The 19,628-nt window shown below is 44.5% G+C and overlaps 1 protein-coding gene across 9 annotated transcripts in view; it reads left to right on the top strand.

Moving 5' to 3' along the window:
* The window catches only part of MARK3 (microtubule affinity regulating kinase 3), a 100,852-nt gene that overhangs the window by 35,426 nt on the left and 45,798 nt on the right, over positions 1-19,628 (top strand). For all 9 annotated transcript variants that reach the window (XM_055130122.1, XM_055130116.1, XM_055130121.1 and 6 more), the window contains exons 4-5: positions 11,803-11,851; positions 18,728-18,793. In XM_055130122.1, coding sequence (XP_054986097.1) covers positions 11,803-11,851; positions 18,728-18,793 — 115 coding nt within the window. The remainder of the gene's footprint in view (positions 1-11,802; positions 11,852-18,727; positions 18,794-19,628) is intronic.

The following is a 19,628-nucleotide window of genomic DNA, read 5'->3' as shown; positions in this document are numbered from 1 at the left end:
GTAGATAAATATCAATATCAGCTGTAAAGTTTCAGATGTTGCTCAGCCACAAATGGGGCCACATACTCCAGGAAGTTTGTCATTTTTAATGGGGCGATACAGCTGGAGTTAAATTTTTAACTGGGTGATGGCTTTGTGGATGTGATGCCAGGGCTTCTGGAAGTACAGGAAGGTAGGGGAGGTAGCCTATCCTGACTCAAAGAAAGCCTGGAGATTTCACTCACAAAACTTGCATGCCTGAATTTTCAGCAGGTTAATTTCTCGGTGAGGTTCATCCTGAGAGGAGTCCAGCTGAGGGCATGGTGGCAGTTTTGGAGTGTGAGAGCAAACTGCTTTTGGGATTCTGTTTTGGGGGGCACTGGGTTGGCCCGCCCCCTTCAGGGGTGCCCCTGATTTCTCAGCCATGCACAGGTGTCTGAAAAATGTTTTCTGTGGCTTGTTGATCTCTTTTGAGATTTATGTGTTCATATTTATTCCTGATACAGGGGGACTTACTATTGGTTGGAAGATTGCACACTTAGCCACAAACTGCAACAGGGGACAGTGGAAACCTGTGAGTGTGCAGTGTATTACAGGACCATGAGTGGGGATAAATTACATCGGCCCTAGGGGATGGAGAGATAGTGCAGTGGGTAAGGTAGCCAAACTGGGATTGATCCCCAGCATCCCATATGGTCCCTCAAGTACTCCCAGGAGTGATTCCTGAGTACAGTGTTAGGAATAACCCCTGAGCAGCTGTCTGGGTGTGACCCCAACTCCTCCTTTCCCCCCCCCAAAAAAAAAGACATCAGCCATGCCTAGAGTCTTGAATGTTCCCCCTTTTAGGACTATTTGTCTCTGTGTAGTAAACTACAGCAATCATCCTAATCTTCTGTGTTTTTTTTTGTGGGGAGGCCACACCTGGGGCTGCTCACGGTTACTCCTGACTGCACTCAGGAATCATCAGGAATCACTCCTGTTAGGCTCAGGGAACCATATGGGATGCTGGGGATTGAACCCAGGTTGGCTGCTTGCTCCTCAGTCCAACAAGCATGCATTCATAACATTAGTCATTTTGTATGGACACAGTAAGAGATACATTAAGCTTATAGAATTGCTCTCTTGGGGTCATCTGGATCTCAAACTACAGTGCTCAGGCCAGATTAGTCTTTCCAATCCCTAGCAGGGTCCTAGTCTCGTCGTTACTTTTGGATCATGGCAGCATTTGTCCATGATCAAGCTCTTATAGTTAAGAATCATGGCGCTTTGGCCTGGTTCATATCGATGCCAGGGTAGCTCACAGCTTGTCCTGGGTCCTTTCAGTCCCTCGTTAGGACCCTGCTTTTATTTTTAATTTATTATTTTGCTTTTTGGGTCACACTCGGCGATGCACAGGGGTTACTCCTGGCTCTGCACTCAGGAATTACTCCTGGCGGTGCTCAGGGGACCATATGGGATGCTGGGAATTGAACCCAGGTTGGCCACGTGCAAGGCAAAGGCCCTACCCCTAAGCTTCCTGTGGCAAGGGGAACAGGACATACCAGTGTTGTCCTAAAATGTTTAGAGCTACATTCCAATAAACACAGAGGAATGGAGGTGCTTCAGGAGCACCCCTGATGGGTATTACCAGATAAACCTAAGCTTTTGTGGCAAGGAAGAAAGGACAAAGCATTGTTATCCTACAGTGCTGGAAACTTAGTTGTTAACTATACTGGGCCACAATCAAATTAAAACAGTAACCTCTTTTTCTTAAACTGCAGCTGTTTTATTAAACACAAGAAAGTTATGTGGAATGAAATTATTTGCTGGCAGGTTAACACATGTAGGGATAGAGGTGTACTCTGTGCTGTCTTGTTTCAGTGTTGATGGTGCTAATTGAGGTTTTTCTTTAGTTTCTTCTGTCTTCTTGAAATTTCTGCAGCACTATCCTCTTTTCTGCTGTAAGGAGCTATATAAGTTAAATTTTCCACTCCAAACATGACTAATTGTTATTTTAGGTCTTCTTGGTTTCTTCTCTAGAGCAAATAAACACCCAACTTCTTGGGCCAGAAACATAAGCTGGCTTTAACATAGGTCATGGTGTGTGTAATCACCAAGCAAACGACTGGGAAATCCTGCGGCTCTCTTGCCACCTGCGTTTGGTGATCTCGGGCTACTTTCCCAACTGGGACAGCCGATGGAGGCCAGGCTGATTGGTGATTAGTTGCCTCTCACTCCATTCTCACCACGCACCTGTTCCAATCTCACTGATCCCTTCATTTCAGTCTCATCCTGTCCCCTGACTTGCTGCCTTGGTCTCTCTCTAGTCTCTTACCAACTCCAGGCATTGTGGGTAGCAGCTACACACCTAGGTAGCACAATCAACATACCAAAGCCTTTCCTGATTGCCTGCAGCCAGGAGATCTGGCTCAGGGTGGAAATAACACCTGGGGGGTTTTCTCCTTTCCTTAGTCCAATAACTTAATTAATATCTTAATTCTACTTCTTAATATCAGTCATCTTGTATGGACACAGAGATACATTAAGCTTGTAGGATGGCTCTCCTGGGGACATCTTACTATAGATCTCAGACTACAGTGCTCAGGCCAGATTAATCTTTCCTAATGCTAGCAGGGTCCGAATCTAGTTATTACTTTTTTTGGATCATGACAAAATTTGTCCATGACCATGCTCTTAACTTACAGTTAAGTATTACGGCACTTTGACCTGGCCCAGTTTGATGCCAGGGTAGCTCACAGCTTGCCCTGAGTCCATGCGGTCCCTCATCGGGACCCTGCTCTTCGGGCGCTAGTTAGTAAGGGCAACCGAGGCTTAAGGCTTAAGTCGAGAGAACAGACGGTTGCAACTGCACGCCCCCTCACCCCCCAGTGAATATTATTCAGAGTCAGTTAACTCCCAAGTTACAAAGGCATGGCATTAACTTTCTTCCTGTGTCTATACAAAAAGGACATTGCTCTGTATTAACTGTGCAAAGGACATAGGGAGAAAAGAAAAGCAGTATTTATAAGTTAACAGAATGCTTAGGAGATCAAGGTGATTGGTGGTTGGGAAAGCAGAACACAAAGAAAGAGGTTACAAATAAACGCAGAAGAATGGGAGCACTGTGATGGGAGTAACCCAGTAAACCTTAGATCCCTGTGGCAAGGCAGAAAGGAGACACCAATGTTATCCTACAATGGTGAGACCAACCAGACTGATAGTTCAGAGGGTAGGGCGTTTGCCTTTCTTGTGGCTAACCTGGGTTCGATCCCCAGCATCTCATATAGTCTCCTGAGCACTGCCAGGGGTAATTCCTGAGTGCAGAGCCAGGAGTAACCCCCAGAGCATCGCTGGATGTGACCCAAAAACCAAAACAAATAAAGTAATACAATGGTGGGACTGGAGCGATAGCACAGCGGGTAGGGCGTTTGCCTTGTACGCGGCCGACCCGGGTTCTAATCCCAGCATCCCATATGGTCCCCTGAGCACGGCCAGGGGTAATTCCTGAGTGAAGAGCCGGGAGTAACCCCTGTGCATCGCCGGGTGTGACCCAAAAAACCAAAAAAAAAAAAAAAGTAATACAATGGTGAGACCATATAAATAGTAAAAATAAACATGGGTGTTTTTGTTTATGTTTTTTTCCATGAATTGTTTAATATCTGCTGAAGATTTTTTTTTTCTTTTTTGGTCACACCCGGGGATGTACAGTGGTTACTCCTGGCTCATGCGCTCAGGAATTACTCCTGGCGGTGCTCGGGAACCATATGGGATGCTGGGAATTGAACCCAGGTCATCCACATGCAAGGCAAACGCCCTACCCGCTGTGCTATTGCTCCAGCCCTTTTTTTTTTTTTTTGGCAAAAATTCTGTAATGCATATAGACTTTATGTATGTGCATCCAAGGTGTATACTGTACCATTCAGTCACATCCTCAACCTCTGTTGAGTTTGGTTTTTTTTTTTTTTCTTTTTGGGTCACACCTGGCGATGCACAGGGGTTACTCCCGGCTCTGCACTCAGGAATTACCCCTGGCGGTGCTCAGGGGACCATATGGGATGCTGGGATTCGAACCCGGGTCGGCCGCGTGCAAGGCAAACGCCCTACCCGCTGTGCTATCGCTCCAGCCCCTAAAAGTCACTTGCTCTTTGGTGGGGGCACACCTGGCAATGCTCAGGGCTTACTCCTGGCTGGCTCAGGGGACCATATGGGTGCTGGGGATCGAATTCAGATCTGCCATATACAAAGCAAATATCCTACCCATAGAACTATCGATCTGTTCCTATATGTCTTTATTTCTCTGAGAAGCTCTGAATTTCTCTTTTTACCCAAACAATGACCTGTTGTAAAAAGTCCCTTCTGCAGTGGTTGCCTGCACTGAAAATAGATTGTATGTACTGCTCAGTGTTATCTCCTCCTCTAACTTCCTGGGAATGTTTTCTTACCCAATTACAGCTTTCCTTTCCTTCTCCCTCAGTAAAGCACATCATTGTTTGAATCATTTTCCTTGTACAGCTCAGCCTATCATTTCCAGTCTTAACACCATCTCTTTTCTTATTTTGGCTTGTTTGTAGTAGGTAACCAGTTCAGGTCATTTATAGAAGTAGCTATTAGAATTCTATTTATTAACCAGGGGCTGGAGTGATTGCACAGTGGGTAGGGCATGTGCCTTGCATGCGGCCAACCCGCTTTCAATTTCCAGCATCCCATATGGTCCCTTGAGCACCGCCAGGAGTAACCGCTGTGCATCGCCGGGTGTGACCTAAAAAGCAAAATAATAATAACAATAATAATAATAATAATATAGAATTCTATTACCCAACCATCTAGAATTTGTATTCAGATCAGTGTAGTACTTCTGGTAAACTAACACAGATTATGGTAAATGAATCTAAGATAAATCCTTTGATTCATAATTATTTTTAATTTCTAAATTTTATTTTCAAAAGGTTGCTCACATTAATTGATTATATTCAGTATTTCAACACCAATCCCACCACCATTTTACCTTCCCACCATCATTATTTTGAATTTTCCTACCGCCACTCAAGTCTGCCTGCCACAGGCAGATGCTATATAATTTATTTTCTATTGCTTATTATGAATATTGTGAGAGGTCACGAGGCAGTGTGCTCCTGATATTTTAAGATTGTTAATGATTGGGGTCCAGAGACATCTCTGTAGGACACTAATCCATTCTGAGATTCATTAGTGAGTGTTGCTGCACTTACAAGGCACCTGGAGGCCTTTCATGTGCGTGACAGCCAGGACCCAAGGGGCGGGGAGATGGGAAGGGGTGGCCTGTCTCCGCCGCCATGTAGCCTGAAGGCTTCTGTCCCTGTTCCCTCATACCTGGGTCTTTCTTCTGGAAATTTGTGGCCACCGGGGGTTCATTTGGAGTGGGCGCAAAGAGGACACCTGCTGCGTCTGAGCTACCCCAGTGAGGTCGGCTCAGCATGGGTTCTGGCGAGTTGCTGAGCTCTGGTCTGACACATATTTAACGAGTAGGGGACAGAGTGCATGCTTTACATGCAAGAGTCCCGGGTTTGATCCCCAGAACTGCATGGTCCTTTGAGCACATTCAGGAGCAACCCCCAACCATAGGACTGGGAGCAGCCCCAAACACCTCCAACTTGTTGGGCCAGAGGGATAAACTAGGAGGCAAGATACCCTTCTTGCATGAGGCTGACCTCCCTGCACCACAAATGATCTGAGCACCCCAGGATCAAAGTTCCAGGGGTTACACAAATCTCCCTAATTGATAATTTTGAAAAAAATGTGTGTATTTATTCTTCCCAGCTGGGAAGAACGAGTAAAAAGAGGCTGCTAAAATCTCAGGGCTGGGACGAATGGAGACGTTACTGGCACCCACTCGAGCAAATCGATGATCAACAGGATGATAGTGATACAGTGATACAGTATTTATTTTTAGATTACAACAGTTAATAGAAGTTCAAGAAACTGTCTATAGCTTTACTGTTGCTGATAGTTAATGAGAAGCTTTTTCCTTTGTTGCTAGATAATTGTTGCTTTGGCAAGTCATAATAGCACAACTTGATATCATAGAGTACATTGTGAATTAAGACTATTAGAATTTAGTTTTAATTGTATCGATGATTGAATATGCTATTTTATAAAAGTCACTGAGGAAGCAAAATTTTTATTTATTTATTTATTTATTTGGATTTGGGGCCAGACCTGGCAGTGTCAGGGGTTACTCCTGACTCTGTAATCAGTAATCATAATCATTCTTGGCAGGGCTCAGGGCACCATACAGGATTCTGGGGATCAAACCGGGGGCTGTGTGTAAGGCAGGTGCTCTACCTGCTGTACTATCTTTCTGGCCCTGACCAAAAATTTTAATTGAGTTAAACTTAGAGCAGAACCGCCTATTCCCCCTGGTGGCTCGGTGGCCACCGTCTTCCAGAGGCCAATGGGCAGTTGTTTCTGAGTATGCAGTGAGAGACTACTGGGCCTCATGGGAGGGGGGTGGAGCTAGCCCTTTCCTCCCCCGCCCCAAGGAGACCCCAAGTCGCCACACACGAATGGCCCCTCTGGCTGCTGATCAAGCTGCTTAATGGCCATGATCCCAGAGACTCAGAAACAAATCTCGGAATCCAATGGCTTTTGGCAGAAATCCCTCCAGATTTCATTATTAAAATTTCAAAAATCCAAAATCGTGCGGCCGCTAGTGTGGTTGCATGACATCAACATCATATGCTATTCATAATCACTGTATCACTGTCACTGTCAATTTAAGAACTAATAGATGCTAATAAGTGGACACTATGTGGACAGAGGAGAAGAGGTGGCCTTAGAAGGTGACTGAGACTATTAAAAAGTCAGAGGACTCATGGCCATGAGTGCCACAGAGAAATTGCAACTGGTGACAAGTATCAGGGCTGGTAAATTATAAAGTAAACAATCAGGTCACCTGCAGGTTTGTCATTTTGGGGAGTTGTGCCTTTTGAGGCCATACCCAGTGGTGCTCAGGGCTTACTCCTGGCTCTGCGCTTAGAGATCATGCCTGTTTGGGCTCAGGACCAATACAGCGAAGGGGATTGAGCTGGGGTCACAGCATGCAGGGCACAAGCCTTAGCTGCTGTCCTGTCTTTCAGGGCTTTGTCATTCTTGATAAGTTCATTTTGCCGATTTATGTACTCGAGGGGAACAGTGCTTGAGTAAAGTTGGGAATCTGGAGATCAGATTATGACTGTTTTTGAGAGAGCTCTTGTAGGGAACCATGGGGACAAGGCCACTGTGGAGAAGGTGTTGGTGGCAGTCAGGGAGTGGGTGGCAGTGATTGAGCAGGACGATGATGGAGAGGGGCAGCACCTAACGGGGCCTCCTGCAGTGACAGACATTCCCTGAACCGAGGCTTCTCAGGCATTCCAGTGGGGAGAGAGAGCATGGCAGCTAGGGTGCTTGCCTTGCATGCAGCTGACCGAGGTTTGATCCCCAGCACCCCATAGAGTCCCCCCAAGTCTCACTAGGCACGATCCCTGAGTGCAGACAAAGGAGCAAGGAGCAAGCCTTGAACATCACAAGGTGTGGCCCCCAAAACAGAAAATGTTCATAGCTTGGCAAATTTTCAGTAAAAAAGTGGACTTTAGTTTTAAGAAAATACCTCTTGGAGAGCCCGGCAAGCTACCGAGAGTATCCCGCCCACACAGCAGAGCCTGGCATGCTACCCATGACGTATTCAATATCCCAAAAACAGTAACATAGGTCTCATTCCCCTAACCCTGTAAGAGCCTCCAATCATTGTAAAAGACGAGTAAGGAGAGGCTGCTAAAATCTCAGGGCTGAGTGTAATAGAGACGTTACTGGCGCTTGCTCGAGTAAATCAGTGAACAACGGGATGACTGACAGTGATACAGTGAATGTTGCCTTTTCAGCAGATCTGAGTGTTGAGGTAAAATCCCCAATAATAATGGTGGGTTTGGTGTCGAAATATTGAATGTAATCAAAGTAGAGAGAGAGTAATGTGGAAATCATCTGCCACACAGGTAGGGGGGGAGGGCGTGGGATGGGGGGTATACTGTGGTTTTGGTGGTGGAAAATGTGCACTGGTGAAAGGACAGGTGTTTCATCATTGTATGACTGAGACTTAAAAATCCAAAAGCTTGGTAACTGCTCTCACAGTGACTCAATAAATAAATTTATAATTAAAAAAAACCAACCTTAGAGCAGAGCATGAGTCTATTACCAGAAAATCTAATATTGGACATAAATTAAGCCTTAGGAGAGAATAATAATAATAATAACAACAACAACCTGGATCACAGGTTTGTATCTGGTTTTTGTTATGTGTTAAGTAGTGTCCCAAGATCTCTGCATGTCTGATTACCTTACCTGAGGGGCCAAGGAGGTGGCTTATTGGTTGCACACATGTCTCTAGTGTGTGAAACACGGGGTTCAATCTCCAATACCAAAAATCTGAAACAAATGCTCTGCTCTGCATTGGGTGTATGTTCCCTAGTACATATATTGGCTCCCAGGGTATTTGTCTTCTTCGCCATCACAGGAGGCGGAATTGTTTCCAGATCAGTTTTGCTATAGTTCATGTCTCCACAGAGTAATGTCATATCCTCATCAGCATTTGATTGGCCTAACTTTAGCTTTTTAGGTTATGCTAAAAAGCATGTTAATGTTTTGGAGCCATACCTGGAGGTCCTCAAGGTCTACTCCTCACACATTAGTGATTGTGTGTGTGGGGGGGAGGATCACTTCCAGTGGTTCTAAGGTAACTGTGATGCAGGGTATTAACCCTAGGCCTCCTGCATGCAATGGATGCATATTAGCCCCACAAGTACCCCTGTTGCCATTGTCTCGCGCCTGGCTTCTCTGAGTACATGGGGTGTGAACATATCCCCTGCCCCCAATTCCCTACAACATTCAAAATACTTGTTGAAAAGTAATATTTTTATACTACATTTTGGATCCAATGATGGCTAGGATTTAGGAAGCTGCAACTTGCATAAACGTCCTCATGGTTCTGGTGTTGGACACCTAAAATCCACATTTGGAGACACTCTCCTCCCTCAGATGGACCGTGTCATCCTTAATCACATTAATCTGTCTCACCTCCTTATCTTTGTCCTCAAGAGAATACATGTTGCACATTTTTAAATTCTGGAATCAGAGTCACGGTACAGCAGGTATAGCACTCAGCCTACACAGGGCCAGCCCTTCTGTCCCTGGACACCCCATATGGTCCCCTGAGCTCGCCAAAGTCAGGAGTCAGCCCTGAGCACTATTGGGTATGAGTCCCCTCACCAAAGTCTGCCATAGGCCTGTGTAGCACTGTATCACACTGTTGTCCCGTTCATCGATTTGCTTGAGTGGACACCAGTAACGTCTCCATTGTGAGACTTGTTACTGTTTTTAGCAGTGCTCTCTTGGAGCTCTCTTCATTTGTAAAAATAAGGATTCAAATTATAAGTACAAATTTAACAGGTGGAGGTGGAGGGAAATTGGGGACATTGGTGGCAGGAAAACTTACAGGTGCTAGAACATTGTTTGACTGAAACCCAGTTGTGAACAACTTTGTAATTATGTATGTCATGGTGATTTGATTAAATAAAATGAAAAAAAAGCTATAAGTTTAGCAATAATGGGTAGGAAGACAGGGCTTTTTTCTGTATCAGTTTCGGGGAGGGGGCGGGGGAGTTCAGAATACAAAGCTAATTGGTTGTTAGGATGGCTGTCTTCTCATGTCGGATCTAATATTTGGCAATGACTGGTTATGTTGGAGAGAAAAGTGCTCCTTCAGAGATGACTCAGTAATTTAGAAATTCATCTGACTCCTTGTTTTTGATGGGCTGGAGTGATAGCACAGCGGGTAGGGCGTTTGCCTTGCACACGGACGACTCGGGTTTGACTCCTCCGTCCGTCTCTGAGTCCAGCCAGGTACCGAGAGTATCCCGCCCGCACGGCAGAGCCTGGCAAGCTCCCTGTGGCGTATTTGATATGCCAAAAACAGTAACAAGTCTCACAATGGAGATGTTACTGGTGCCTGCTCGAGCAAATCGATGAACAACGTGATGACAGTGACAGATGACAGCGACAGTGACTTGTTTTTCAAGACTCTGAACTGCTTATGTAGATCAGATAGACCCTCCATGTCCCTCCTTCCATGCTCAGTAGTTAGTCACTGGTCCAGTCCAGATTGGGCAAGCTGGATAGGCAATTCCTGTGAGTGCCTTTGATTCTCAGCAGCTTCTTTTCTGTGGGCTTTTTTCCAGTTGTATTTTGGGCCACAGCTGGGTTTACTCCTAGTGGGCTGGTGTTCCATATATGGTGCTAGGGATTGAACCCCCGTTGGCTGTGGGCTAGGAAAGTGCCCTGCCTGCTCTGGCCCCTCAACAGCTTCTTTTCTGTGTAAATAACTAGTTCTCATCTTTCAAAGTCTTTGCTTCGTGCAGATTATAGTGTACTAGAAACCTTCTAGACGAATATCCCACAGAAAGATAGCAGTTGGAAAATATCTTCCATTCATTTTCTTTTTTCCCTTTTGCCTATAAGAGGGTTGGATGAGATGTCTGCTGAAATTCTGGGCTTTTGTTGTTTTGTTATTTTGGGGCCATACCCAGCTGTGATCAGGGCTGGTTCACTCCCAATTCTGTGCTCCAGGATCACTCTTGGCAGGGCTTGGGGGGACCATATGTGGTGCTGGACATCGACTTGGGTTCACTGTGTACAAGGCAAATGCCCTACTTACTGTGCTGTTTCTCTGGCTCCAACAATTCTTTCTTTTTTAAAAAAATTTTTTAAATTTAAATTTAATTTAATTTGCTTTTTGGGTCACACTTGGCGATGCACACTCCTGGCTCATGCACTCAGGAATTACTCCTGGCAGTGCTTAGGGGACCATATAGGATGCTGGGAATCAAACCTGGTCGGCCACATGCAGGGCAAACGCCCTACCCGCTGTGCTCTTGCTCTAGCTCCTGGCTCCAACCATTCTGTTTTGTTTTGTTTTGTTTTGTTTTAGATCTTCTGTTAAGCTCTGCCGTGTGCTATGATTCTTCTTTAAATTCACAACACATGTTTATGCAGTAGTTTAATTTTTTTCCTTGTTCTGAAATCACTGGCATCTACTGGTTTTGATAGAACAGCCTTTCTGATGACTTTCTGATGGGTTACTTGTGTCACAGCATTCAGTTGGTATGTTGGTGACAGTCACAGGCATTTGAGCAGTGTCGCCCCATTTTTCCAAGTCATCTTTCAACATATTGTGGCAACATCATCCCAAGGGTAAACTTCAGTGCATGAACTTTTTAATCAGTTTCTGTTTCTTCCAAAATTGGTGAAATTCTTTTGACTAAAGCCAGGTGTAAGTTGAGCGTTGTGGAAATGGGGGGCCTTGCACAAAATCATGAACAAGTGAGATCCACCTCTTTAGTGCATTAATGTAACATCTGTCACAACCTCCATCATGCTGATTCCCTTCTTTCTCTGAAGAGCATTTCCTTACAGGTGTTTTTCCTAAATCTCACAAAATTGCTTGGAATTATCTGTTTAATATGATGTAGTTCTTTCAGACCAAATAGAGTTTGACTCAGAATTGTAATCAGAAACTGTTAGTACATAAATGTGATCTGTGTAAGTGTGAGTTCAAGGTTGCAAAATGAGATGCATGTTGTGGTGTCATTTGGTACCTTTGCTTGTTTTTATTTGGCAGAAAAAGTACTTCATCATTAAGCCTGAACGTTGACATTCACCCTACATGAGAACTATTAAATATTATCAATGAATCATTTACTAAAAAAGATGAATTTATATTCCAGCTGTAAAATACCAGTTTTAATAATCTAATTTGGGGGTATTTTGTTTGTTTTTTAGCTCTTCAGAGAAGTGAGAATAATGAAGATTTTAAACCATCCAAACATAGGTACTACTTTATTTTTTTTAAATACTTTTGGATCGAAATGTATGTTTTAAGTATGTCATAAAACTATACTATACTGTAAGAGTAATAGATTCCTTCCCTTCCAGCTAGGCATACTTTTAGTTATATGTTATCAGTTTCATTAACTCTTTGAAATTACTAATGAGGTGTTAAAAACTTAGGTACTAAACATTTTAATTTAAAGCTTTATTAGATTAGAACATAATTAGATTGTTCTATTTTTCAAAAATTTTAATGTATTAACTTTTTTGTTTGGGTGGAGGGTTGGGGGTCGTGGGCATACCCAGCCATGCTCAGGGTTTACTCCTACTCTGCACTCAGGAATTACACCTGGTGGGATTGGGGGACCATCTGGGTTGTCGGGGATCCCATATGGGTTCCCTAGCTCCAGAAGTGATTCCTGAGTACAGAGCCAGGATTGACTCCTGAGCATCCCTGGGTGTGGCCCTAAAAAATGAACAGATACAGAATCAAATTGGTGCACTGAAGGGAATTACAATCAGTTTAGATTTGCAAAGGGCATTACATTTGTGCTGTTCTACGGATACATTGGCTTTTTTTTTTTTTCTTTATGGGTCACACCTGGCGATGCACAGGGGTTACTCCTGGCTCTGCACTCAGGAATTACCCCTGGCGGTGCTCAGGGGACCATATGGGATGCTGGGAATCGAACCCGGGTCGGCCGCGTGCAAGGCAAATGCCCTACCCGCTGTGCTATTGCTCCAGCCCCTTTTTTTTTCTTTTTTGGGTCACACTCGGAGATGCTCAGGGGTTACTCCTGGCTCTGCACTCAGGAGTCACTCCTGGCAGTGCTGGGGAACCATATGGGATGCTGGGAATCGAACTCGGGTCGGCCGAGTGCTAGGCACACGACCTACCCGCTGTGCTATCACTCCAGCCCCTACATTGGCTATTTTTAAAGATCATAGCATATTTCCTAACCAGTGGAACTTGAAACTAATTGTTTTATGGAGCGTAAGTCTCTTTCAGTGTGTTCTCTGTACACAGCTATGTCTGAGGTATGAAGTGTGTAGGCTTAAAGGTAAAGAAGGTCCTAAATATCTACTGCAGTCCTAAAAGATTATTTCAAAAGTGATGATACGTTTCAGGTTGGAGAGCTAGTACAATGGTAGGACCCTTGCCTTGTATGCAGCTGACTCGGGTTTGATCTCCTGCACCCTATAATGGCCCCTTGAAGCCCACCAGAAGTGATCCCTGTACATATGGCCAATAATTAGTCCTGAGCACCTCTGGGTATGGCCCCAAACAAAACAAAAGGTGATATATTTCCTAAAATAATAGTATATCCATTTACCATCAAAATCAGTTTTTAAAGTGGGAGGGGTAATGTTTGCTATTAAGGATCTATTAAGCATTCCTGTCTGGAGGAATAGAGTAGAGCCAGTATCGTGGCTTGTACCCTTTCTCATCAATTCTAAGTCATCATTTATTTTATGGTTTCTGTTCTGGGGCGTCTCATCCAGCAGTGCACAGGTGTTATTCCTGGTTTAGTGCTTGAGGGTAAACTTCTCTGGTGACCAGAAAAAGGAGGATTGGGTGTTGGGTATTGAACCTAGGGCTGAGCTATCTTCCCCATTAGGCACCAGTATTGGGCCAGGAATATAGTTCAAGTGGGAGGTCCTGGCTTCCTTCCGTGCTACTTGGTGCATGACCTTTAGCATACTGGATGTAATTCTCGTGTCAAATGAACACTGCCAGGAGTGGGTCAGAAGAGGTATGGATACTATTTATCCCCATATACCACTTAGGGTTGTGTGCGTATGTGTGTATTTTGCTTTTGGGGCCATATGGGTACTATTTATTCTCATATACCATATAGGAGTGTTTGTGTGTGTGTGTGTGTGTGTGTGTGTAATTTGGTTTGGGGGCCATATGGGTACTATTTATTCTCATATACCATATAGGGGTGTGTGTTTGTGTGTAATTTGGTATTGGGGCTATAGGGGTACTATTTATTCTCATATACCATCTAGGGTGGGTGTGTGTGTGTGTGTGTGTGTGTGTGTGTGTGTGTAATTTGGTTTTGGGGCCATATGGGTACTATTTATTCTCATATACCACTTAGGGTAATGATAGGTCTCATTCCCCTGACCCTGAAAGATCCTTCAATCGTTGGGATGGCAAAGACAATAAGGAGAGGCTGCTAAAATCTCAGGGCTGGGAGGAATAGAGTCGTTACTGGTGTCTGCTTGACGAGCAACGGGATGACAGTGACAGTGACCACTTTGGGGTGTGTGTGTGTGTGTGTGTGTGTGTGTGTGTGTGTGTGTGTGTTTTGGTTTGGGGGGGTATGTGAATGTATTTTGGTTTTGGGGCCAGGGGTGTGGGTGTGGTGTGTGTGTTTTGGTTTTGGTTTGGGGACTATAGCTGGCCAACCATGCTTAGGTTGTTACTCATGGCTCTTTTTCAGGAATCACTCCTGGTGGTGCTCAGGGGATCATATGGGATTCTGGGATTCGAACCTGGGTCAGCCGCGTGCAAGGCAAATACCTACTGTATTATCAGTCTGGCCCCAGGGAAATAACATCTTAAAATCAATGAAATATTTGCTTGGAGAGAAGGAAAATAATAAAGAATAATGAGGAGAAAAACTTTTTCATGTTTTATTTCAGACTTTTTGGATTAGCCAGTCAACTCTGAAATCAGTTTTCAGATTTTTTTTTTTTTTTCCTTTTTGGGTCACACCCGGCGATGCACAGGGGTCACTCCTGGCTCTGCACTCAGGAATCACCCCTGGCGGTGCTCAGGGGACCATATGGGATGCTGGGATTTGAACCTGGGTCAGCTGCGTGCAAGGCAAACGCCCTACCCGCTGTGCTATCGCTCCAGCCCCAATTTTCAGATTTTAAGTATTTCAACATACTGCCCAGAAATAGCTCACTTTAACTTGTTTTTTCTTTTTGGGTCACACCCGGTGATGCTCAGGGGTTACTCCTGGCTCTGCACTCAGGAATTACTCCTCGGTGCTCAGGGGACCATATGGGATGCTGGGAATCGAACCCGGGTCGGCTGCATGCAAGACAAACGCCCGACCCGCTGTGCTATTGCTCCACCCCTAGGATGGAGTTTCTTTTTTGTGCTATCTTTCCAGCCCCAACTTTTTTCTTTTTCTAATCGAAGTAGTAGGTGTGTCTGCTTATTACTAAATGACATCTTTGTTATAGACATTTACGATTTGCTAAATAGAAGTTTGTTGTTTAGAGATAGATGTCTTTGATAGATTACTGAAATACTAGAAAAAAATTTGCTTAATGATTTACTCCCTTCCCTTCTTTCCCTCCTCTGTCAGATACTTGAAAAGCAAGGGCCTTGGGGCTGGAGAGATAGCACAGCGGGTAGGGCGTTTGCCTTGCACGCGGCTGGCCCGGGTTCGATTCCCAGCATCCCATATGGTCCCCTGAGCACGGCCAGGGGTAATTCCTGAGTGCAGAGCCAGGAGTAACCCCTGTGCATCACCGGGTGTGACCCAAAAAGCAAAAAAAAAAAAAAAAAAAAGCAAGGGCCTTATCTACTGATTTGGGTTTGTTTGTTTGTTTTTTCCTTTTTCTTTGCCATATCTGGTAGTGCTCAGGGGTTGCTCCTGGCTCTGTCCTCAGGAATTACTCCTGGCAGTGCTCAGGTTACCATACAGGATGCCAGGAATCAAACCCAGATTTGCTGTGTGCAAGGCAAACTCCCTTCCCACTGTACTATCACTCTATCCCCTGATTTGGTATTTGTTTTGGTAGTGCTAGGGTTTGAATTGAGGTCTCAGTCATTACCTGAAAGGCAAATGTTGTGCTACCTTTATTTCTGGTGTTTTTTTTTTTTTTTTTTTTTAATTTAACATCTAAGGAATGGTAATTCATCAGTTTAAGATCAATTGGGCTGGAGTGGTAGTACAGCTACAGCGGCTAGGGAGTTTGCCTTGCATGCAGCCAACCGGAGTTCAATCCCCAGTATCCTATATGTTCCCCCAAGCACAGCCAGGAGTAACCCCTGAGCATAACTGGGTGTGACCCAAAAAGACCTCCCCCCCAAAAAAAAAAAAAGAAATCAAATTATGTCCTAAGGAGACTTAGCACAGCGGGTAGGGCGTTTGCCTTGCACACGGCCGATCCGAGCCGGCAAGCTACCAAGAGTATCCCACCTGCATGGCAGAACCTGGCAAGCTCCCCGTAGTGTATTCAATATGCCAAAAATAGTAACAACAAGTCTCACAATGGAGACATTACCGGTGCCCACTCGAGCAAATTGATGAGCAATGGGATCACAGTGACACAGTGACTTGGTTTGGTCTAATACTTTATATTAAAGTATGAAAAAATTGGGGGCTGGAGCAATAGCACAGTGGGTAGGGCGTTTGCCTTGCACGTGGCCAACCCGGGTTCGATTCCCAGCATCCCATATGGTCCCCTGAGCACCGCCAGGGGTAATTCCTGAGTGCAGAGCCAGGAGTAACCCCTGTGCATCGCCAGGTGTGACCCAAAAAGAAATCAAATAAAATAAAATAAAAAGTATGAGAAAATACCCCCAGGGAATATAAAATCGAGCACTATCCCTTCTCTCTAACATTCTGACCTGCCCCTTTTTAGTGAAGTATGATTTGATTTGATTTTTAAATTATTTTTGTTTTGTTTTTGGCCACATTAAACAGTGTTCAGGGCTTGTTCCTGACTGTGTTCACGGGTGCTCCTGTTGGGCTCAGGAAACCGTTTTTGGTGCCTGAGATCAAACTGGACTGGAGTGATAGCGCAGCAGGTTGGGCGTTTGCTTTGCACGGGGCTGACCCGGCTTCGATTCCTCCAACCCTCTCGGAGAGCCTGGCAAGCTACTCATGGCGTATTCGATATGCCACAAACAGTAACAACAAGTCTCATAATGGAGACGTTACTGGTGCCTGCTCAAGCAAATCGATGAACAACGGGACAACAGTGCTCCAGTGCAGTGCTACAGAGGTCAAACCTGGGTTGGCCGATGGTACCCACTATACTATCACTCCAGGCCCTGAAATTTGTTTTTAAAGTCTCTCACCAGCATAGCACTGTAGCACTGTTGTCCCATTGGGGGCAAAATGACAGTGTCATTACTTTAGGAATTTCACTTAGTTTTAATTTTGGGGCTTGCTCCTGGCTCTGCGCTCAGGCTTCACTCTTGACAGGCCTCCGGGGACTACAGGGGGAGTCAGGGACCTAATGCAGTTCTGCCATGTGCACGGTACATGCCTTGCCCACTGTACTATCACTCTGGCCGACCACTTTTAACAAGTGGGTGATACAGCAAAAGCACACTGGTCCATTTAAAGTAATTCAGAAGTTTCTTTCCATTAATTATAGTTAATCCCTTCTACTTCTTGCCATGTCTGGCTTCAGAATAGTAATAAAATCTTATTCACTTGAAAGTTATGATGTTTGCCCATCAACAAAAACCTCAGGTGATGAAAATATTTATTCTCTAGATGAGTGGACTGACTTGAGTGCTCTTTAGGTTAAATCTGAAATAGGATGGAGTTTGTTTGTTTCTTTCTTTCTTTTTGGTTTTTGGGTCACACCTGGTGATGCACAGGGTTACTCCTGGCTCTACACTCAGGAATCACCCCTGGCGGTGCTCAGGGGACCATTTGGGATGCTGGGAATCGAACCCGGGTCGGCTGCATGCAAGACAAACGCCCTACCCACTGTGCTATTGCTCCACCCCTAGGATGGAGTTTCTTTTTTTTTTTTTTTTTGGTTTTTGGGTCACACCCAATGATGCACAGGGGTTATTCCTGGCTCTTCACTCAGGAATTACCCCTGGCGGTGCTCAGGGGACCATATGGGATGCTGGGATTCGAACCCGGGTCGCCGCGTGCAAGGCAAACGCCCTACCCGCTGTGCTATCGCTCCAGCCCCAGGATGGAGTTTCTTGAGGTGCAAAGGAAGACTTGTTTTTGCCCTAACAGCTTAGCTAGGAATCGTGCAGGACAAAACAGGAGAGCGAGGAAACTGGGGGGGGGGGTGGTCGGTGGTTAGGGTAACCTGGGTTTGAGTTTCAGCATCCATTTGGTCCTCTGAGCACAGAGCCAGGTGAAAGCCTTGAGTACTTCGGGTGTGGCCCCAAAACAAATAAAAAAAGACAGAAAAAAAAAATATGTACCTCACTAGACTGCTGAGTGCAGAATAAAGTTACACTGCTTGAGTATCCAAAACTTTTTTTTTTTTTTGGCTATTTTTTTGGGGGGGTGTCACACCCGGCGATGCACAGGGGTTAGTCCTGGTTCATGCACTCAGGAATTACCCCTGGCGGTGCTTGGGGGACCATATGGGAAGCTGGGAATCGAACCCGGATCGGCCGCATGCAAGGCAAACGCCCTATCCACTGTATCGCTCCAGCCCGCAAAAATTTATTTTTATGGAGCATTAGGCTTTTATAAAATCACAATTTTTCCCCACTATGGTAATGTAGATAAGATTCCCTAAAAGCATTTAAAATGGGGGGGGTTCAAAAACTTTTTAGCAAGACAAAGGTTACTTACTGTACATACTCTATCAAGTATCTGTATATTCTATAGATATATATTGTGGTTACTGGTTTTTTTTTTTTTTTTTTTTTTTTTTTTTTTTTTTTTTTGCTGCTTTTTGTGTCACACCCAGCGATGCACAGGGGTTACTCCTGGCTCTACATTCAGGAATTACTCCTGGCGGTGCTCAGGGGATCATATGGGATGCTGGGAATCGAACCCGGGTCAGCTGCGTGCAAGGCAAACCGCCCTACCTGCTGTGCTATCACTCCAGCCCCAGTGGTTACTCTTTTTATAATGTGATATGTAGACTTGTGTTTTTTTTTTTTTAACCTCCTATATCTTTTTACTTCTGGCAGTGAAGTTATTTGAAGTTATTGAGACTGACAAAACACTCTACCTAATCATGGAGTATGCAAGTGGAGGTAAGAAATTTATATATACTTTTTCTTTTTTCACTTACATTATCCTCCTTTTCCATTCTTCCATTTTCTTCCCCACTCCCCTCTCTCACCCTCATTTTTCTCCCCTTCCCTTCCTTTCAGATTGCAAAATCATATTGCCTAACTGATCATCCATGAAAAGGCGTCATTTAACACCCAGAGGAGTAATACACTAGCCCAATGCTCAGAAATGTTGGCTTATAGGAGTTCTTTGGGGTTTGCTTTGTGTTTCATGATACCCATCTACCTGAAACGTTTATTGTAAAATATTTATAACATTAAAATTTATTATCTTTAGCCATTCAAGTATATAGTTAGTGTCATTAAGTATCCCCCTTCCCAGTAACTAGCACCCACCACTCTTGGTTCCTCATGTAAATGGAGCAGTGCAATGTTTGTTCTGTTGGTCCTTCGCATAGTAAGGTGTCTTTATGCTTCATCAGTGTTGTTGCATGTGTCAGGATTCCCTTATCTTTTACATTCCTGTGCGCTTACACACATGAACACCTGAACATTTGTAAAAATGATAGAAAGTTGAATCACAGTGTCTCTATAGCAAGCTAAGTGCTAAGTGAAAGGTTGTAAATGTTTTGTGGGAGAAAGAATGAGTTACAGAGAGGCATACCTCTGATGCCCCATTTTGTTTGTTCTAAGTTCTTAAGGCTTTTTTTTTTTACAGTGGTTTTTGTTTTTGTGATGCCAGGAGTTATATGTATGAGAAATATCTACACTAACACTTGTCTGCCCTTAGTTTTGGGGTTTTATTTATTTGGGTCACACCTAATGAGCTGAGGGCTTAATACTGACTCCTCTCTCA

The sequence above is a fragment of the Sorex araneus genome, chromosome 3, assembly GCF_027595985.1.
Source record: "Sorex araneus isolate mSorAra2 chromosome 3, mSorAra2.pri, whole genome shotgun sequence".
NCBI lineage: Eukaryota > Metazoa > Chordata > Mammalia > Eulipotyphla > Soricidae > Sorex > Sorex araneus.
The sequence above is the reverse complement of the archived record's forward strand: the minus strand, read 5'-3'. Positions and strand labels throughout refer to the sequence as shown.